A 23,382-nucleotide genomic window follows, 5' to 3' on the forward strand; every position below is an offset into this window, starting at 1 on the left:
GGCCGCGTGCCCAGAATGCTGCAGGCATTTCCTATCTGGATCGCAACACTGAGTCTCTGAAAGAGGAAGCTGGTCGCCTTGTGGTCCTTGGTTTCTATGACGAGCTTTTCACCCAGCTCTTTGAGGAACTCTAGAGCACACTTGCCCCATGCTCCAAGGGTCTCCGACCCTATTGGAATGAAGTTATAGCAAGGGGGAAGGTCTTCATATTTTCGGATCTTCTGGGTCTCCCTGTGGCTGGCAGCTCCACACGCTTCCACTACGGAGTATGGCAAGTAGGTGTCTGCCAATGTGGCGGCACAGCTGTAGTCCCAGGCAATCTGCTTTCCATCCTTCGAGGGTAGCATAGTGGCTCCATCAGGACGCTTTTGACTTCCATCAGACCTCTGTACTTGGGGTTCCCGTTGAGCTGGGCAACGGGCTGTGGCGAGGCTTCTCTTTATGATGTCATTGACCTCCTCATGTCTGGCATACTTCCCTTCTGCTGTGTGACACACGAGACCATGAAGTCCGAATTGATCAGCTGTCGCCCTGCCGCAAATACACCTATGTTCGGTGAGGATGGGGGCGGCTAGGCGAAGAGCAACACCAATCCGAATGGCCTGTGGGTCGAGACGGGTGCCCAGGGAGGTATTGGGAACAGCTAACAGGCAATCTCCTGAGTGTGGTGCCTTCACTGCCAGGAGACGAGCTTTGTTCTTTCCTGAAGCATTGGAGAGCATTGTGTTGGCGATTTTTTTCATGATCGGTTTGTCCCAGTGGGACTGTTTGTGCTCTTTCGGAGGAGCTGGTCTACTGGAGGAGTCTGTAAGAGTGTCCCACTGAATCGCTGCTTCAGTAAACTTGGGGTCTTGAGCTCCTACCACGTCTCTCAAGCGTTCAGGAACTGTCTTCTTGACTAATGCACTGGAAGCCAAACGCGAAGACAGAATGCAGTGTGTATATATATGTCGTGTCGAATAGGCAGAACTTGCGATCTTGGCTTAAATAGCAACGCTCATCTTGCCATATAGGACAAGTGAAAATTTGTGAAACCATTCTGAACCTAACGAAAAAAATATATTTGATTGTGTTTATTTAGTACTAAATTACTGTAAACGTATTTAAAATATATTGAGTTGGGTTAGGCTAAAATAAATTGCTCTTGTTAAAATAAGGTTAGGTAAGTTTTCTAAGTTTCTTTTGGTGCAAAATTAAAATTTTTTACATTAACATTAATTAAAAAAATATATCTTTAAACGTATAAGAGAAAATTTCAGAAAAGACTTAACTTTAAATGAGTTCTTGCTAATTGACCAGTTTTACTTATTCGGCACGACATTATATATATATATATATATATATATATATATATATATATATATATATATATATGTGTGTGTGTGTGTGTAATGTCGTGCCTAATAGGTAAAACTGGCCAATTAGCAAGAACTCATTTAAAATTAAGTCATTTCTAAAATTTTCTATTATACGTTTAAAGATACATTTTTTTCATTAATGTTGATGCAAAAATTTATAATTTTGCACCAAAAGGAACTTAGAAAACTTACCTAACCTTATTATAACAAGAACAATTTATTTTAGCCTAACTCAGCTAAATATATTGTAGATTTGTTTACAATAATTTAATGCTAAACAAACACAGTGAAATATGTTTTTTTCGTTAGGTTCAGAATGATTTTGGCGAAATTATTGCATACACAAATTTTCACTTGTCCTATATGACAAGAAGAACGTTGCTGTTAAAGCCAAGATCGCAAATTTTGCCTATTCGGCACGACATATATATATATATATATATATATATATATATATATATATATATATATATATATATATATATATATATATACATATGCAATAAAATCAAAGTAAACATTTGATATCACAATATGCAGAAAAACCACTGTAAAAGAATAACGAAATTCCAAGCGCTTTCGTGACTTCTCACATTGTCATATATATATATATATATATATATATATATATATATATATATATATATATATATATATATATATAATGTGTGTGTGTGTGTGTAAATCATACCACGGGCGGGATTGAACCCGCGGTCAGAGTCTCAAAACTCCAGACCGTCGCGTTAGCCATTGGACCAGCTAGCCACAATAAGATTCGTCCAACTAGGTATATTTCTATACCATAGGAAGGTTAGCATAGGCACCACTGTGACCACAAATGCAAGTTTTTACAGACGAATCTCCAGCTAGCGTGGCCGTGACGAACTCTAGCTCAAGTCCCCTTAATGCCGTCAACATGACTCACGAAATCGTAATGACACGATTGCAAACAAACCAAACCATGATATGGTTTGTTTGCAATCGTGTCATTACGATTTCGTGAGTTATATATGTGTGTGTGTGTGTGTGTGTGTGTGTGTAATGTCAATTCTATGATTCATCTCATCTTTCATAGATCAGTCTGCTAACACGCCCACTCCTAAATATCTGAATACATTTCCCTCCTCCATACTCTCTCTCCAATCTGATATCCAATCTGTATTTACCTAATTGTTTTTTGTTATCCTCATCACTTTACTCTTTCCTAAATTCACTGTTAATTTTCCTCTTCTACATACCCTACCAAACTCATCCACCAACCTCTGCAACTTCTCTTTAGAATCTCCCAGAAGCAGTGTCATCAGCAAAGAACAACTGTGATAACTCCCACTTTGTGTTAGACTCCTCATCTTTTAACCCCACACAGCTTGCCAACACCCGAACATTCACTTTTCTTACAACCCCATCTATAAATATATTGAACAACCACGGTGACATCACACATTCTTGTCTAAGACCTACTTTCGGTGGGAAATAATTTCCCCTCTCTCCTTCATACTCTAACCTGATCCTCACTATCCTCGTGAAAACTCTTCACTGCTTTTAATAACCTACCTCCTATTCCTTATATTTGCAGCATTTATATGTTTAACAGTAAACACTTGGTCTACACACCACCTATCCTTCCTAAAGCTTCCTTGTTCATCTGCTATCCTGCTATTCTTTCAATAATATTTCAACTCGACCATACACTTTACCAGGTATTTTCAATATACTTATTTCCCCTGTAATTTTTGCACTCTGTTTTGTCCCCCTTGCCTTTAAACCAAGGAACTATGCATACTCTCTGCCAATCCCTAGGTATTTTTACCCTCTTCCATACATTTATTAAATAAAAGCACCAACCACTTCAAAACTACATCCCCACCTGCTTTTAACATTTCTGTTTTGATCCCATCAATCCCAGCTGCCTTACCCCTTACATTTTATATAGCTGCCTTACCCTTTACATTTTATATAGCTTAGAAATGAGGAGATACACTGCGATCATTGCGATGCGGGAGAGGCTTGACACCATGCAACCTACACTCTAAAAGTCGTCAATACTTCCCTGGGACACGTTTTGCAGTATTTACGTGTCTGTTCTGAAAGTAATAAACGCGGTGGGTGACGGCTCTAACAAACTGTTGTTCCAGTTGATGCTTCAGCAAACATTACTTCTCGAAAACGATGAGCGTGTGAGCGAGGGAGCATGCGAGTGAGCGCTCAAGTATTGTGTTGCAAATAATCGCATACATAACTGAAACTGTTTCGTGATGGCAGCTTTAATGATAGTAGAAGTAGTGTGGAGGACAAGGCTGTTCTTTGAATATTCGGTACGTCAAGTGAAACGAAATCGCTTGAGAGGCAAGACTTGCCAACAATTATGATGGAAAGTCACTATTTTCAGAGTAAACCTTTCTTCACATACCATGTTTCACTTAACGATTTGATAAAGATGTGTTTAGAGCGATACGTCATGAATAAATCTTTTCTCTGCACTTACTGTCTTTTCACCAAGAAAACTATACCATTTCTGCCCCGTACAGACGTAAGTTTTATACATGACTAACTGAAGATCTTGTAATCCCAACACACGATAAATGGGACTCGTAAAATACCCACAAGGTTTACATACCTTCGGAGTTATGGAGACAAAGGTGAGGCTACGTGCAAGATGTAATTCAAAACAGCAACTCGATTATCATGAAAAGTATTTGAAATTAAACAAGAATTTCTTGTATATTGATGGCGAAATGTTTCGTACTGAATATTTTCGAGTATATTATTTTATATTATTCTGGTTATGCGTTATACATTTTGATTGTTCTACAAAAGTATTATCACCCGTCTTCACGGTCATTTACCTTTATTTCATTTTAATTTATTTTAAGTTACTTTGGATTAGGATACATAAATTAAAAGTAAATAACGGAAATTTAATTAACCTCAAATAAGGAAATAAAAATATAAAAGGGCCGTAGTACCTTAGGCAACAACGGAGCTGAAAATGTCGAGGAACCGTTCTAACTGTTACTATTACTCTGCGTGCAAAAATGTGCTGAATATTCATACTTGAAGTAAGTGAATGAACGAGTGTAGGACTCATGCCGCACTGGTTTTAAGTATATTTTCGAACCACTACCACCAGGTAGTGGTTCGATGTTCTTGAAGGGCTCTTCATCCAATGAATTGGAGATTCCCTCTTGGATAAAACCTGATTATCTCCCATTTACCAGAGCGTTGTATAACCTCTAAGAGGCTAGCGTTTCCCAATGAAGATGATTTAGCTTTATTAATAGTTCATTCGTCTCCCTGGAACGGAGAGAAATTGCTCTGTTTCACCCCGGGCAGGAACCATTTTGTTACCCTTCAAGGAAGACGCTGGTGAAGGGCTAATGATCCAAAAAAATTGGGCTATCCTTTCCTTCCTTATATCAGTCTTGTTATCCTCCCATTCCCAAGGCGCTGTATCATCGTTTCGTTTTTCCGCTTTATTTATAACAGTAATCTCCATGGGGAAGTGGAAACAAATCCTTCCACCGTAAGTCATGCGTATCATAAGAGGCTACTAAAATGCCGGGAGCAAGGGGCTAGTAACCCCTTATCCTGTATAAATTTCTAAATGTAACAAGAAAAACTTTAAATTTTCTTTTTATGTCACTCTGCCTCAGTGAGAGACGGCTGGTACATAGGAAATAATAATAATAATAATAATAATAATAATAATAATAATAACAGTGATTATAATAATTTCATTATTTCGCTCAGCTGTGTACGTGTAATTTACGTACATGTCCACGGAATTGTGTGTCCTTGAAATACGTGTTCGTGGATTTGCTTTGTCGTAGGCGTTATCTCCAGTTTGAACATTGATTTGTTTCAGGAGGTATTTTTACGTAAATACACGTGTGTTAACTGGCAGATTCACGTGAAAACGACTTTTGTACTGGACGGTGTAAGAACGTGAATTTAGTGTAACATGTCAGAAAGTACATGAATATCAACGTATTTCTGTGCATTACGCGTAAATTTACTTGCGCATGGATATGTTTGTGGAGCATCATTCTTACATGTATTTACTCGTGCATTGGGTAGTGCATAAATAGGTGCATGTCCAGGTGGTTAATTATGTTCATGTGCAGCTGAAGATGTACATATACGTGTAAATATACTTGAAAATGTACGATTCGCGCTCATGTCCGGAAAGGATATCATTGTTGGATGGCCCAATATTTGGACTCGGGTGGGAAAAAAAAGTATACACTGCCTCTGTGATTTTTCAGAGGCATAGGATGTAACTTTGTTTACAGAATGAAGTGAAAATATTCATGGATGTTTTTTTTTCTTTTTGTGGTCGAATATTTCAGTACTGATGTGTCCCTGTCCTCACCTGTTTGTGGTTCCAGGGGTCAATACACAGCTTCTGACCCCGCCTCTTCTCTGGTCGCTACTAGATCAATTCTTTCCCCGCTCTATGAGCCTTGTTGTACCTCTTCTTAAAGCTATGTATGGATTCTGCCTCCACTACTTCACTCTCCAGATTGCTCCACTTTCTTACATCTCTAGTACCGAGCAAATACTTCCTGATATCCCTCTGGCTCATCTGAGTATTGAACTTTCAGTTGTGGACCCTTGCTCCTGTGTCCCATCTCTGAAACAATCTGTTCGTGTCCACCTTGTCAATTCTTCTCAGTATTTTATACGCCGTTATCATCATCTTCCTATCAGTCCTGTCCTCCAGTGTCATCAGGTTGAGTTTCCTTAACTTCTTCTCGTAGGACATACCCCCATAGCTACAGTAGTAGTCTCGTTGCAAACCTTTGGCCTTTCTCTAAATTCGTTATGTGCTTTACCAGGTTTGGGTTCCATACTTGTGAGGTTAAACTCCAGGAGCCAATTGTCGGACCCGGGTTACAACCTGTCCAGATCTCTTTGCAATCTTAACTAGTCTTTGTCCGCTTTGAATTCTCCGCATTAGCTTCGTTGTCTGCAGTCAAGGACACCCCTGAATCTATCCCTTCCGTCTCGTCTTTCACATCTACAAGAAACAGCACCGGCGCTAGGAATGACCCATTCGAAACCCCGCTAGGCACATACGCCCACTCTGATATCTCGTTACATATCATCGCTCGTTTCTTTCCTGTCAAGTATTCCCTGATCCATTGCAGTGCTTTTCCTGCTATACTTGCCTGCTCCTGTAGCCTTTGTATCAATCTCTTGTGTGACTACCCACCCATCTCTCTCTCTTGTCTTACTACAGTTACCTTGTCATAAAACTCTAGTAAATTCGTGACACAGAATTTCCCATTCCTGGAACCGTGCTGGTTATCGTGTATAAGCTCCGCCAGTCTTCTTATAATCACCATGACTTTACATACTGCAAATGTAAGTGACACTGGTCCGTAGTTTGGTGCTGCTTATCTGTTTCCTATCTTAAAAATTGGGACTACATTTGTTGTCTTCCATACCTCTAGTGGCTTCCTTTTTCAGTAGATTTGTTGAAGATTGTTGTTAGTAGCACACTGCCTCTGCTTCTTCTCTCAGTACCCATCGAAAGAAGTAGTCTGGGCCCACTGCCCTCGAGGTATCTAGTTTGCACAGCAGTTTCTCCTCCTCCTCGGTTGTGTATAGAGTGTCCAGTACTTTTTGGTGTTCCATACCACCTACAGGTTTGCTGGAAGCCTTTGTCTCCTTTGAGAATTCCTGGTCATTTCCTTCTAGCTTCCCTCCTTTCTTCCTCAACCTGATTACCTGGTCCTTGGCTCTTGATTTCCTCCCGATGTGACTGTATAACAGCTTTGGGTCAGATATGGCTTTCAATGCTATGTCATTCTCATACTTTACTTTACTTTTCCATGTTCTAGCGCATTTAGCTTTGGCCTCTCTATACCTTTAGGTGAGCCATGGTCTTCCCATTTTTTCTGTTACCCTTGTGTACAAACTTCTCGTCTATCTTTCTGCAATTTTTGGCCACGTGTTCCATCATTTTATTTACTGTCTTTCCCTCCAGTTCTTTTACTCACTGAACCTCTTGATACAGGAATTGCATCATGCCTGTGTTGTGTAGTTTCCTCTTTTGAAGTTTGGCTTCTCCCGTCTTCTTGTACTGCTTTATTCTCCACTGTTTTATTTGAAACTCAAGACCATGTGATCAAAAGTGCCGAGGGGCCTTTCATATGTAATATCTCAAATGTCGGAACTGCTCAAAGTGAATACTAGGTCCAGTCTTGCTGTTTCATTCTCTTCTCTCTCTCTCTGGGTGTGTCCCTAACATGTTGATGAATGATGCTTTTCAGTACTGCCTTTGACATCTTAGCCCCCCACTTTTCTGGTCCCCATATAGTTCCAGGTTTTCCAAATCGATCTCCCTGTGGTTGAAATCCCCAGTAACTAGTAACTTTGCCTTACCCAGTGGGGCCTTCTGACCACCTAAGCTATTGTTTACCATTGTTCTGTTCCTCTCATCATACTCTTGTTTTGGTCTCTTGCTATTCTTCAGCGGGCTGTACACCACTGCTACCACCACCTTGGTGCCCCCAAATCTGAAGAATTCTACTATGTATTTACCTACTTCCCCTATGTCCATACCATCCAGCTCCTCAAAATTCCATTGGTTTTTGATGAGCAGAGCAACTCCTTCCCTCTGTTCTCTTTGACTTTCTTCAGGATCTGATACCCAGCCAGGAAGATCACGTCTGTTATCCCAGTGAGTTTTGTTTATGTGATTGCTATGATGTTTGGGGATACCTTCATGATTCGTTTGTGTCGCACCTTCTTCTCTTCTTGCAGGTGGGGGAGGGGGTTGTTTGGGGTTGAGAGTGGGTGGCAAGGCACGATACTATGGGTGACTGCTGTGAAGTTGGAGTTTATATGTTGGAAGGGTGGAGTCCGTGGGCGTGGATTTTGGTTTGTTTTGGGATTTTGTGTTTGGGTGTGGTGACAGGTAGGGGTCGAGGATGTTCTGTGGGTGGTTGCATTTAGTGATCCTCCCAAGTCTGGACTTGCCTACCTGTCAATGCCTGCTTTGTCTCTCCTTCCTGTCCCTTGTGTCTTTGTATATTCTCTCTCTCTCTCTCTCTCTCTCTCTCTCTCTCTCTCTCTCTCTCTCTCTCTCTCTCTTGGCTTCTCCCAGTCTTTTCATGTTCTGCCGAGGTGGAGGTACACTCACTGCTATTTCTGTGAGTTCTTTAACCATGGTTTCTACTGCAAGATCCTGTTTCATACAATTTCTGTTATGACTGTCAATTTGACTGGGCGATTTTTCATCTCTAATATCCTCAGTTTTCTAAAAATTTGTGAGTTTGGTCATATCCTCTACTGTTTGTTTGATGATATTTTCAATTTATTTCATCGTCCCCTGTCATCTTACTTTGCATGTCCTCTGTTCAGCCTCCTGAAGCCCATGAATAATTGACCTTACCCTCTCATCTTCCCATTTTCTTTCCCTTTGCATCTTTGGGTCTGATTTAAGCCTCACCATTGTTGCTTCACTTAATATTTCCTTAACCTCTCAGTGGCCTGATAACACCTCGCTATCGACTGTTGTTCCTGTTCCTCGGCTCTGCATCCCACTTCATTGTTCCCAATTCTTACTCTCTTCAGCTATCCTCTCCACCATCGTGTGTGTACTCACCTATTTGTGGTTACAGGGGTCAATTCATAGCTCCTTGTCCCGCCCTTTCACTGATCACTACTGGGTCCTCTCGCTGTTCCATGAGCTTTATCATATCTCGTCTTGAAACTATGTATGGTTCCTGCCTCCATTACATCGCTTGCTAGACTATTCCACTTTCTGACAACTCATGACTAAAGAAATACTTCCTAGCATCTCTTTGACTCATCTGAGTCATCAACTTTCAATTGTGACCCCTTGTTTCTGTGTCCCATCTCTGGAACATCCTGTCTCTGCCCACACTCAATTCCTTGCAGTATTTTGTATGACATTGTCATGTCTCCCATAACCCTCTTGTCCTCCAGTATTGTCAGGCCAATTTCTTTTAACCTTTCTTCATAGGGCATTTTCCATAGCTCTGGAATTACTCTTGTTGCAAACCTTTGCACTTTCTCTAATTTTCTGGCGTGTTTGACCAGGTTTGGGTTCCAAACTGGTGCTGTATACTCTAGCATGGGCCTGACGTACACTGTGTACAGAGTCTTGAACGATTCCTTACTGAGGTATCGGAACACTATTCTCAGGTTTTCCATGAGTCCATATGCTGCAGCAGTTATCTGGTTGATGTGCGCCTCAGGAGATGTGATCGGCATTATACTCACCTGATCCCTTTCCATGAGTGAGGCTTGCAGTCTTTATCCACCTAGCCTGTACTCTGAAACCTTATTTGCCCTTCCCCTATCTTCATGACTTTGCATTTGGCGGGGTTAAATTCAGGGAGCCAGTTGCTGGATCAAGCTTGCAACCTGTCCAGGTTTCTTTGTAGTCCTGCCCGATCCTCATTCGATTTAATTCTCCTCATTTATTTCACGTCATCTGCAAACTGGGACACTTCTGAGTCTATACCTTCCGTCACGTCATTCACAGCACTGGTCTTAGGACTGAGCCCTGTGGAACCCCGCTCGTCTCAGGCGCCCACTCTGACACCTCGTCACGTACCATAACGTTATTGTTGTTGCTTCCCTGTCAGGTACTCCCTGATCCATTGCAGTGCTCTTCCTGTTATTGTGCCTGGTCCTCCAGCTTTTGTACTAATCTCTTGCAAGGAACTGTGTCGAAGGCCTTCTTGCAGTTCAAGAAAATAGTCTACCCACGCCCCTTTCTCGTGTCTTACTTCCGTTACGTTGCCATAAAACTCCAGTAGGTTTGTGATACAGGACGACTTTCCTTCCCTGGACCATGTACTCGCCTATTTGTACTCGCCTATTTGTGCTCGCCTATTTGTGCTTGCAGGGTCGACTCTTAGCTCCTGGCCCCGCCTCTTCACTGGTTGCTACTGGGTCCTCTCTCTCCCTGCTCTGTGTCCCTTCCCTGGAACATCCTGTCTTTGTCCACCTTGTCTATTCCGCGCAGTATTTTATATGTCGTTATCATGTCTTCCCTGACCCTCCTGTCCTCCAGTGTCGTCAGGCCGATTTCCCTTAACCTTTCTTCATAGGACGTTTCCCTTAGCTCTGGAACTAACCTTGTCGCAAACCTTTACACTTTCCCTAATTTCTTGACGTGCTTGATCAAGTGCGGGTTCCAAACAGGTGCTGCATACTCCAGTATGGGCCTGACGTACACGGTGTACAGTGTCTTGAACGATTCCTTACTAAGGTATCGGAACGCGTTTCTCAAGTTTGCCAGGCGCCCATATGCTGCAGCAGTTGTGTGTACTCACCTAGTTGAGGTTGCGGGGGTCGAGTCCGAGCTCCTGGCCCCGCCTCTTCACTGATCGCTACTAGGTCACTCTCCCTGAGCCGTGAGCTTTATCATACCTCTGCTTAAAGCTATGTATGGATCCTGCCTCCACTACATCGCTTCCCAAACTATTCCACTTACTGACTACTCTGTGGCTGAAGAAATACTTCCTAACATCCCTGTGATTCATCTGTGTCTTCAGCTTCCAACTGTGTCCCCTTGTTACTGTGTCCAATCTCTGGAACATCTTGTCTTTGTCCACCTTGTCAATTCCTCTCAGTATTTTGTATGTCGTTATCATGTCCCCCCTATCTCTCCTGTCCTCCAGTGTCGTCAGGTTGATTTCCCTTAACCTCTCCTCGTAGGACATACCTCTTAGCTCTGGGACTAGTCTTGTTGCAAACCTTTGCACTTTCTCTAGTTTCTTCACGTGCTTGGCTAGGTGTGGGTTCCAAACTGGTGCCGCATACTCCAATATGGGCCTAACATACACGGTGTACAGGGTCCTGAATGATTCCTTATTAAGATGTCGGAATGCTGTTCTGAGGTTTGCTAGGCGCCCATATGCTGCAGCAGTTATTTGGTTGATGTGCGCTTCAGGAGATGTGCCTGGTGTTATACTCACCCCAAGATCTTTTTCCTTGAGTGAGGTTTGTAGTCTCTGACCCCCTAGACTGTACTCCGTCTGCGGCCTTCTTTGCCCTTCCCCAATCTTCATGACTTTGCACTTGGTGGGGTTGAACTCCAGGAGCCAATTGCTGGACCAGGTCTGCAGCCTGTTCAGATCCCTTTGTAGTTCTGCCTGGTCTTCGATCGAGTGTATTCTTCTCATCAACTTCACGTCATCTGCAAACAGGGACACCTCAGAGTCTATTCCTTCCGTCATGTCGTTCACAAATACCAGAAACAGCACTGGTCCTAGGACTGACCCCTGCGGGACCCCGCTGGTCACAGGTGCCCACTCTGACACCTCGCCACGTACCATGACTCGCTGCTGTCTTCCTGACAAGTATTCCCTGATCCATTGTAGTGCCTTCCCTGTTATCCCTGCTTGGTCCTCCAGTTTTTGCACCAATCTCTTGTGTGGAACTGTGTCAAACGCCTTCTTGCAGTCCAAGAAAATGCAATCCACCTACCCCTCTCTCTCTTGTCTTACTGCTGTCACCATGTCATAGAACTCCAGTAGGTTTGTGACACAGGATTTCCCGTCCCTGAAACCATGTTGGCTGCTGTTGATGAGATCATTCCTTTCTAGGTGTTCCACCACTCTTCTCCTGATAATCTTCTCCATGATTTTGCATACTATACATGTCAGTGACACTGGTCTGTAGTTTAATGCTTCATGTCTGTCTCCTTTTTTAAAGATTGGGACTACATTTGCTGTCTTCCATGCCTCAGGCAATCTCCCTGTTTCGATAGATGTATTGAATATTGTTGTTAGGGGTACACATAGCGCCTCTGCTCCCTCTCTCAATACCCATGGGGAGATGTTATCTGGCCCCATTGCCTTTGAGGTATCTAGCTCACTCAGAAGCCTCTTCACTTCTTCCTCGGTTGTGTGCACTGTGTCCAGCACTTGGTGGTGTGCCCCACCTCTCCGTCTTTCTGGAGTCCCTTCTGTCTCCTCTGTGAACACTTCTTTGAATCTCTTGTTGAGTTCTTCACATACTTCACGGTCATTTCTTGTTGTCTCTCCTCCTTCCTTCCTTAGCCTGATTACCTGGTCCTTGACTGTTGTTTTCCTCCTGATGTGGCTGTACAACAGTTTCGGGTCAGATTTGGCTTTCGCTGCTATGTCATTTTCATATTGTCTTTGGGCCTCCCTTCTTATCTGTGCATATTCGTTTCTGGCTCTACGACTGTTCTCCTTATTCTCCTGGGTCCTTTGCCTTCTATATTTCTTCCATTCCCTAGCACACTTGGTTTTTGCCTCCCTGCACCTTTGGGTAAACCATGGGCTCATCCTGGCTTTTTCATTAATCCTGTTACCCTTGGGTACAAACCTCTCCTCAGCCTCCTTGCATTTTGTTGCTACATATTCCATCATCTCATTAACTGGCTTCCCTGCCAGTTCTCTGTCCCACTGAACCCCGTTCAGGTAGTTCCTCATTCCTGTGTAGTCCCCTTTCTTGTAGTTTGGCTTCATTCGTCCTGGCCTTCCTGCTTCTCCCTCCACTTGTAGCTCTACTGTGTATTCGAAGCTTAAAACCACATGGTCACTGGCCCCAAGGGGTCTTTCATATGTGATGTCCTCGATATCTGCACTACTGAAGGTGAATACTAAGTCCAGCCTTGCTGGTTCATCCTCTCCTCTCTCTCTTGTAGTGTCCCTTACGTGTTGGTACATGAAGTTCTCCAGTACCACCTCCATCATCTTAGCCCTCCATGTATCTTGGCCCCCATGTGGGTCCAAGTTCTCCCAATCGATCTCCTTGTGGTTAAAGTCACCCATGATCAGGAGCTTTGCCCTGTATGCATGAGCTCTTCTGGCCACTCTAGCCAGTGTGTCAACCATCGCTCTATTGCTCTCGTCGTACTCTTGCCTTGGCCTCCTGCTGTTCTGTGGTGGGTTATACATCACTGCTATTACCACCTTGGGACCTCCAGAGTGAAGTGTTCCCACTATGTAATCACTTTCTTCTCCGCTATCTCCTCTCTCCAGCTCATCAAAATTCCAGCGATTTTTGATCAGCAACGCCACTCCTCCACCCCCCCTGTTCCCTCTGTCTTTCCTCAGGATTTGGTATCCCGTTGGAAAGATGGCATCTGTTATCATACCTGTAAGCTTGGTTTCTGTGAGAGCTGTGATGTCCGGTGATGTGGTGATGTCCGGTGATGTCCGGTGTGTGTGTGTGTGTGTGTGTGTGTGTGTGTGTGTGTGTGTGTGTGTGTGTGTGTGTGTGTGTGTGATTTGCCTTTACCTTTATGTACTCAAAAGTACTTAATTAACATCAGCCACATTCTCCTGTCCCCCAACATACCTGCTGACGGGTGTGCATGTGGGATTATTCACAGAGGTGGCCTGCTTCAGTTGAAATTCAGCTTAAGGGTCTACTCCTTAACTTTCAGCCAACTTACGTAGTTGATGGCTGACCTCCTATCCTCTACCATCTTGATCCAAATGACGCACTGCTAAGAGTGGTAAAGAAAAGACTTACGTTGCAGAACAAGCTTTTATTGTGCAAATAAAAGCAACATACGGAGCGAAACATTGTCCTTTTTATCACTCTCGCATCTACTTCCTACCATATCTTCTAAGCTTGAACCCCTATATCACTACGTTTGCACTACAGTTACGCTCTAACATATTCGTGGCTATTCTGGGTGTGTAGGTTCCTTTAATGACCCCCTTGTTCTGGCTTATCTTATGGTAAATAATCTTTGTTTCTAAGTAACATGAATATCGTGACTATCTGCCCCATTGCATTCTTGAGATGCAACATTTAGCTCCTTTAGTTTTTCCTCTTAGTTCATATACTTCAGCTCCAGGACTAGTCTGTCTGCAACCAACGGATTTTTCTGTCTTGTATATGTAATTGATTGGTATTGACTCCACCGGTACAACATTACAGGGTAACGACCGGTACAATTGATAATGTTGTCAGAGAAAAACATGTCTGAATACTCACTGGTGCAGTATAAACCAGAAAACTTAGTGATGGCAAGAGTGATGAAAGTTGAGCAGGCCTATAATGTTTGTTTCTGAAGGCTGTTCTCGAAGATTTGGCTAATGTATGTCCTGCGTAGGATATTGAAGGGAATCTTAGAGCAAGAAGGTTGCGTATAGATTGACTGAAAAAAGATCATGGGGTGTTCATCAGCCATGAAATACTTACCGTTGGCCAGGGCCACACTAGAGACGAGTATGGCAGTTGTGGCGACAAGAGAGAGTGAGAATGGGGTGACGCAGCCGCTGATGGTCATGCCTTCACACCTGCTGAAGTCTTGGAAGATCTCTGGAAAAGAGAAGTATGCGCTTCAGTGTTCGACTGAAATGACGATGAGAGAAATATCAGATGAGAGAGTACTGGTAGGATGGCGATGAAGATGACGATCGTATTATGATGCTGAAGATGATTATAATAATGATGGCAGTGATTATTATTGTAATGGTTATTGTGATGATGGACAGATTGATGAACGGGAGTAATAATAAAATTAATGTGAACTCGCAATAGAGAAATTATAAGGAGTGAGTCAGGTAACAACCGTAATGACTCCAGATACACTCTTGCAAAATGTTTGTTTTTTACCTCCCTAAGAGCGAGAAATATAAAAAAATCTGGGACTTTGCCTAACTTCATTAACTCCAGAAAAGTCTTTTTTTTTTTTTTTTTTTTTTTTTTTTTTTTTTTTTTTTCATATGCTGTGAAACAAGCCGATCACACAAACTTAAATCCCTGCACACACACACTCATTGTTGCATTAACCCTTTGCCAGGGTTACATATATTTGGTAGCTTTGTATCATTCTCGTTCTCCTTCACTCTCTTTAAAGTGGTTCGCTTGATGTCGATAAAGGGCTCTTGATCTAGGAAACCGGGGCTTTCTTCACCTTATAATCAAACCTGATTACCTTCCATTCCTCGGGCGTTGTTTGGCTCCTACTACTGCCCTATGAATTTAATATTACTAACAAACAACTTCAGCATACCTTTATTTCTTAAGCATCCTAACAGAACCAAACAGGAATAGTACAGAAAGTGAAATCAAGAGCTGCTACAGTGACATTCTGTCTCCACTTTAATTTCTTATTTCGTATCAGACATAAAGAGGAATATAAACCATAACACCGACTCATCCATTGCAACTGCTGCTAGAATTCGTATGTGTATGGCATCCATAGAAGACACAGCGAGCCTCCAGGCTGATGTAATTAAGTCTTCCAGTGAGCTATTGACAGCACTGTGAAGTTCATTGATGGAAAATTGATGAGAGATCCTTTCCTTTTGGTGGAGGGATTACGGTGTTCTCTTGCATGAAAGTACGGGTGGGCTTCGACTCCCTCAGGATGCCTTGGCATGAGAAAGCCTAACTGAACTCTGCACTTTGGGCTTGCTGTGCACTGTGATCGGTAAATTAATTATTACCTCTTGCGCGGAAGTTCAGCAGATCACTAGTCACTGAGCCTGATCATGTGTGAAGAAATAGGAAATTACGGTGATTACTAAAATTGAATAGATAATCCTCCAACTCATACTGTTAACAACCCTTGATCATTTCAGAACTCTCCTCGGAATTACTGGCATCGTTTTCAAACACACTTTTGTTGCATGACTCCGGTACATACGTTCACCCTGACCTGTTTGGTAACCATGACCATCGACAAGTTTTGACCATGCTCTCGGCTTCTTCCTGGACGCAGCGTTGATTTAAGGATCGTTTGATCATCACAGGGCAAACACGGATGGTAGGTTGAAGGCATCACAGCTTAAAGCAGCCTCCGGGTATTTCCTGTTACTAGGGCTGTACTAAGGGAGTCTTAGTGATCATACTTCGAGATCTTGTCTATGAACAGTCATACATACGTACTCAAGACACGGTAACGAATCTGTGAAATGAAATGAAAGTGAAAATTAACTGGTTGGAGCCTAAGTGCCGGTACCTCGGGCATTGGAAGTGGATACTAACAGCAGTTATTTAAGCGGACAAAAGTAAAATCACAAATTCAGGGAATTAGTGGAATAACAGGCAGAGTGAAGGATTATCTTGTAGTGATAAACTTTGATATGTGAGTTTAGACATCTCCACAATACGACAACCAAGGTAGTATTGCTTTAAGATGGCCACATGCTCTATTATGCAGTGACGAAGTCCAAAGATATGATACTCAACTAATGTCGGTTAATGGGGTTAGTTTACCTTTTCTTTTATATATACTTGGCTTTTAGCTAGCTATGAGACATTATTGTCTCCACAGCTCTGTGAGCCAGGCAACAGACAATGCAGCCTAGGAAGGTTAGGTAGGTATTTTGTTAAACCTGGAATAAAGCCGCTGTCTGGCTCTTATAGCAACACAAGCAGTTAGTGAAGGATTTTACAGGTAAATAAAAAATCTACAAATATTACTGTACATAGCAGTAGATAACGATGGGGAAGAAGGTGAGCAACATTATAAAGATATATAGTCATAGTCACAAAGGCAGGGTTATGGCAAAGCTGGGCGCTAAGATAAACAACTTTGGAGCACACTCGTCAGGCAGCTCATTCACAAACACATACACGCACGAGTGTATACACACACACACACACACACACACACACACACACACACACACACACACCACACACACAACACACACACACACGCAACACACACACACACACACACACACACACACACACACACACTCGTGGAGGAGTCACGCGGTTTGAGCTCGTGTTTTAGTGTAATTTCTGACTGTGCCGTAAGGAATAGAGTGTGGGATATAGGTGTGTGCACGCATAAGAGTACATATAATCACTTAAGCCCCGAAAAAAGGAAATATAAGTGATCACAGAAAAGAAAACAAAGAAAATCAGTGGCTGAGTGTTATTGGGGGCCGTTGGAAGGGTGAACGGTTGTGTCAGGCCTAAATAGTGTTGCCATAATAACGCAGTGGGGTATTTGAAGAATAAGTGCGACTCAAGACCAGGGAGATAAGAGATATGTATAGATGTGTCAGTAAATACAGTGAGTGAGTGAAAAAATTAGAAGAGGTAGAGACTATAGTGCATACAGGAAGTTAGTGGAAAAATTACCGAGAAGCATCAAACTTCTTCAACTTCTGGGACAGGACAGACCAGCAACGTTACTCCACTGCCAGCCGCAAGTAATATTCACCTAGTTTGAGTTGCATGGGGTCAATAGTACCTGTCTCTAGCTGGAATTGGGGGTCACTCTCCTCGAGCTATCAGAATTAGAATAAGCAGCATTTACTGGTATTCAATAAAATTTAGAGGTAGCGGCATGTAGGCGAAGCCTAGTGTATTTATTTTTGAACGTAATTTTAAACGAATAAGAGTACAGTGGGAACCAAGAGATTGGGTACATATACAGTACATATGTAGTACATACGTGGGAAATAAGGACTATTTACATAAACATATCCACACACACTTGGTGAGAACAACTCTGCTGTTAGGCAATTGAATAGCTGTAGCACACACACACACACACACACACACACACACACACACAAACACAAACACACATATATACAGGATTTCACACCTTCCTGTGAAGTGACACTATAACCCTTTCCCCCCATTTCTCTCCTCTCTCTCTCTCTCTCTCTCTCTCTCTCTCTCTCTCTCTCTCTCTCTCTCTCTCTATCTCTCCCTTTCTCTCATCCTCTCTCTCTTCCTCTCTCTCTTCCTCTCACTTTCTCTCTCTTCCTCTCTCTCCCTCTCCCTCTCTCTCTTCCTCTTCTTTTCTCTCTCTCCTCCCTTGTCACTCCCTCCTCTCTCTCACTCTCTCCCCTTTTTCTTTTTTTTTCTTTCTCTCTTTCACTAAAGAAAAAAAACAAAAATGGTTGGGACTCGCAGGAATCAGGGATCAGATGACAATGGTACTGGTAGGGAGGAATGGATGGAGGAACAGTGGAAAAGGATAGAGCAAGAATGGGAGAGAAAATTAGGAGAGCTTTCTGAAAAAATGGAGAAAGAGCTCTCTGTGAAATGGGAAAAGAGGTTGGAGAAGGAGACGAAGAATTGGGAGGCACAAGTCGAAACTGCAGTAGCCAGGGTAAAGGTTCTAGAATTTGAGGTAAACAGGCTGAAGCAAGTCTCAGGGGTAGTAACCAGATAAGACATACCATACGAAGCTGAGAGGCTGAACAGGAAGGAAGGAGATTTGAATTATGCTAAGGTCATATCAGCCTGCAAAGAAGGGCCAGGGAGTGAAAGGGAAGAGCAGATGGGTGGAGATGGAGAGGGAGATAGGTTGAATGCTGAGGCACAACCATGCTACCAAGAGCCAATGGAAAAATCAAGGGAGAAAATGACCACATACAGACAGGAACCAGAGTCACAGAGGGAGAGGCAATGAGAGGAGGAAAGGGCAAAATCAGTGATTATCCATGGGCTTTGGGAGAGAGAGGAAAGGACACACACACTGAAAGACGGCAGGAAGAAAGAAAGGAGATTGAGAAAATCATCACGGAAATAGGGGGAGAAGACATGGATGAGATTGTAAATTTTCAGAGAATAGGGGGGTACTTGAAGGGGAGAAACCGACCGATCAAGCTGATTCTCAGGACAGAAGCAGTGCGGAACAGGATCCTCCAAGAGAAACCACGGTTGAAAAGCTCGGAAGAGTACAAGAAGGTGTTCCTAGACAGAGACAGAACACGAACAGAGAGACAGCAACTGAGGGAGAGGACAAAAAAGGGAAGGGAGCTAGGAAAGGAGACAAGGATGGAACCAGCAGAGGTCAGTCAGAGCAGAACAGAGCAGCAAGGGCAAGCACACACACAACTATCCTCAGAACCCCACAACCTATCACACCATCCCAACACACAATACAATCCATACCCACAGCTTCCACCCAACCCCCAACCATAGAATCCCACAGTATGCTACCAGGTCTCCCACCCCCACAGGCCCCCCAAACCACAGTGTTGGAAAGGAAACTGAAGGTATGGTACACAAACGCTGATGGAAAAACAAACAAGTGGGAGGAGTGGCACGAAAGAGTCAAAGAGGCATCACCAGATATCATAGCGATCACAGAAACCAAGCTTACAGGTATGATAACAGATGCCATCTTTCCAGCGGGATACCAGATCCTGAGAAAAGACAGAAGGAACAAGGGGGGGGTGGAGGAGCGGCATTGCTGATCAAACACCGATGGAATTTTGATGAGCTGGAGAGAGGAGACAGCGGAGAAGAAAGTGATTACATAGCGGGAACGCTTCACTCTGGTGGTCCCAAGGTGATAATTGCAGTGATGTATAACCCACCACAGAACAGCAGGAGGCCAAGGCAAGAGTATGACGAGAGCAATAGAGCGATGGTTGACACACTGGCTGCAGTGGCCAGAAGAGCTCATGCATGCAGGGCAAAGCTACTGATCATGGGTGACTTTAACCACAAGGAGATCGACTGGGAGAACTTGGAGCCACATGGGGGCCAAGATACATGGAGGGCTAAGATGATGGAGGTGGTATTGGAAAACTTCATGTACCAACACGTAAGGGACACTACAAGAGAGAGAGGAGAGGATGAACCAGCAAGACTGGACTTAGTATTCACCTTGAGTAGTGTAGATATTGAGGACATCACATATGAAAGACCCCTTGGGGCCAGCGATCATGTGGTTTTGAGCTTCGAATACACAGAGCTACAAGTGGAGGGGGAAGCAGGAAGGCCAGGAAAAATGAAACCAAACTACAGGAAAGGGGACTACACAGGAATGAGGAACTTCCTGAATGAGGTTCAGTGGGACAGAGAACTGGCAGGGAAGCCAGTTAATGAGATGATGGAATATGTACCAACAATGTGCAAGGAGGCTGAGGAGAGGTTTATACCCAAGGGTAACAGGAATAATGAAAAAGCCAGGATGAGCCCATGGTTCACCCAAAGATGCAAGGAGGCAAAAACCAAGTGTGCTAGGGAAAGGAAGAAATATAGAAGGCAAAGGACCCAGGAGAATAAGGAGAGCAGTCGTAGAGCCAGAAACGAATATGCACAGATAAGAAGGGAGGCCCAACGTCAATATGAAAACGACATAGCAGCAAAAGCCAAATCTGACCCAAAGCTGTTATACAGCCACATCAGGAAGAAAACAACCGTCAAGGACCAGGTAATCAGGCTAAGGAAGGAAGGAGGAGAGACAACAAGAAATGACCGTGAAGTATGTGAGGAACTCAAGAGATTCAAAGAAGTGTTCACAGAGGAGACAGAAGGGGCTCCAGAAAGACGGAGAGGTGGGGTACACCACCATGTGCTGGACACAGTACACACAACCGAGGAAGAAGTGAAGAGGCTTCTGAGTGAGCTAGATACCTCAAAGGCAATGGGGCCAGATAACATCTCTCCATGGGTCCTGAGAGAGGGAGCAGAGGCGCTATGTGTACCCCTAACAATATTCAATACATCTATCGAAACAGGGAGATTGCCTGAGGCATGGAAGACAGCAAATGTGGTCCCAATCTTTAAAAAAGGAGACAGACATGATGCACTAAACTACAGACCAGTGTCACTGACATGTATAGCATGCAAAATCATGGAAAAGATTGTCAGGAGAAGAATGGTGGAACATCTAGAAAGGAATGATCTCATCACCAGCAGACAACATGGTTTCAGAGACGGGAAATCCTGTGTCACAAACCTACTGGAGTTCTATGACATGGTGACAGCAGTAAGACAAGAGAGAGAGGGGTCGGTGGATTGCATTTTCTTGGACTGCAAGAAGGCGCTTGACACAGTACCACACAAGAGATTAGTGCAAAAACTGGAGGACCAAGCAGGGATAACAGGGAAGGCACTGCAATGGATCAGGGAATACTTGTCAGGAAGACAGCAGCGAGTAATGGTACGTGGCGAGGTGTCAGAGTGGGCACCTGTGACCAGTGGGGTCCCACATGGGTCAGTCCTAGGACCAGTGCTGTTTCTGGTATTTGTGAACGACATGACGGAAGGAATAAACTCCGAGGTGTCCCTGTTTGCAGATGACGTGAAGTTGATGAGAAGAGTTCAGTCGAGCGAAGACCAGGCAGAACTACAAAGGGATCTGGATAGGCTGCAGACCTGGTCCAGCAACTGGCTCCTGGAGTTCAATCCCACCAAGTGCAAAGTCATGAGGATTGGGGAAGGGCAAAGAAGACCGCAGACGGAGTACAGTCTAGGGGGCCAGAGACTACAAACATCACTCAAGGAAAAAGATCTTGGGGTGAGTATAACACCAGGCACATCTCCTGAAGCGCAAATCGACCAAATAACTGCTGCAGCATATGGGCGCCTGGCAAACCTCAGAACAGCATTCCGACATCTTAATAAGGAATCGTTCAGGACCCTGTACACCGTGTACGTTAGGCCCATATTGGAGTATGCGGCACCAGTTTGGAACCCACACCTAGCCAAGCATGTAAAGAAACTAGAGAAAGTGCAAAGGTTTGCAACAAGACTGGTCCCAGAGTTAAGAGGTATGTCCTATGAGGAGAGGTTAAGGGAAATCAACCTGGCGACACTGGAGTACAGGAGAGATAGGGGGGACATGATAACGACTTACAAAATACTGAGAGGAATTGACAAGGTTGACAAAGACAGGATGTTCCAGAGACTGGACACAGCAACACGGGGACACAGTTGGAAGCTGAAAACACAGATGAATCAAAGGGATGTTAGGAAGTATTTCTTCAGCCACAGAGTAGTCAGGAAGTGGAATAGTTTGAGAAGCGATGTAGTGGAGGCAGGATCCATACATAGCTTTAAGCAGAGGTACGATAAAGCTCATGGTTCAGGGAGAGTGACCTAGTAGCGACCAGTGAAGAGGCGGGGCCAGGAGCTTGGACTCGACCCCCACAACCTCAACTAGGTGAGTACAACTAGGTGAGTACACACACACACACACACACACAAATAGCATACACACTACAATACCTAACCCATTAAATAAAAAAAATTATGGCTCAGAGAGGAAGTTGAAGGCTGACGGGATCAGAGGAAGATGGTCCTGGAAAGGAAGGATGGATGGACGAGTAATGTAAAAAGATTTAGCAAGAGTGGGAGAACAAACTAGGTGAGCTTCCTGTGAAAATGGAGCAAAAGATGGAGGTAGAGAAGAAGAAATGGGAGTTGCAAGCTGAAGCTGCAGAAGCCAGGATACAGGCCCTAGAATGTGAGGAATATGTGCAGAAGCACATTACAGGGCTATTGCCCAGAGGAGACATGGCAACCTAAGCAGGTACACTCCTACTGAACGAAGAGCCTAACAAAAAGGAGATAAGACTTAAGATAAGGCCGTATCAGTCCAAAGCAAGGCCGGGAAATGAAGGGGAGAGCTGTTGGGAGCAGGGATAACAGTAAATGAGGGGGAGAAGGTAGAGAAGGTAACAGGTCTCATGCAGAGGCACGACCATGACACCAAGAGTTAAGGAAGACGATGACTGTGTACATATGGGACCTAAAGACATAGAGGGAAAGGTAATCGGAGGAGGAGAGGGAGAAGTCAGTGTTTATTCATGAGCTCCAGGAGAGCAAAGGGAGAACACACAGTAAAAGGCAGCAGAAAGAAAAATAGGAGATTGAAAACATCGAAGTAATAGGCGAGGAGGACATAACTTAGTAAATTTTCAGAGAACAGGCGGGTACCCGAAAGGGAGAAATCGGCCGGTCAAACTGATTTTCAAGACAGAAACAGTGTGGAACAAGATCCTGCAAGAGAAACCACGGATGAAGGAATCATCAACACACAAGAGGGTGTTCCTAGACTGCAACAGAACAAGAACAGAACGACAGTAGCTGAGGGAGAGGACACAGAAACGAAAGGGGTTAGGAAGAGAGACAAAGACAGTCAGCAGAGGGCAACCAGAGCAGTTCAGAGCAACAAGTGCAACCACACACAGAACTACCCTGAGAACCCCACAGCCAAACACGCTATCCCAACACAAACCACGACAGTTCAAATTTACCGCCCCCACCCCACACTATGCTGTAGGATCCCATGGCACACTGCCAGATCCAACACCCCCACAGATCCCCCAAA

At 43.8% G+C, this 23,382-nt stretch overlaps 1 protein-coding gene across 1 annotated transcript in view; it reads right to left on the minus strand.

The window, feature by feature from the left end:
* The window catches only part of LOC128692740 (protein amalgam), a 340,005-nt gene that overhangs the window by 167,706 nt on the left and 148,917 nt on the right, over window positions 1-23,382 (minus strand). Inside the window, exon 3 of the mRNA XM_053782073.2 lies at window positions 14,532-14,651. Coding sequence (XP_053638048.1) covers window positions 14,532-14,619 — 88 coding nt within the window. The 5' untranslated portion in view covers window positions 14,620-14,651. The remainder of the gene's footprint in view (window positions 1-14,531; window positions 14,652-23,382) is intronic.

This window comes from Cherax quadricarinatus, chromosome 6 (genome assembly GCF_038502225.1).
Source record: "Cherax quadricarinatus isolate ZL_2023a chromosome 6, ASM3850222v1, whole genome shotgun sequence".
Classification (NCBI taxonomy): domain Eukaryota; kingdom Metazoa; phylum Arthropoda; class Malacostraca; order Decapoda; family Parastacidae; genus Cherax; species Cherax quadricarinatus.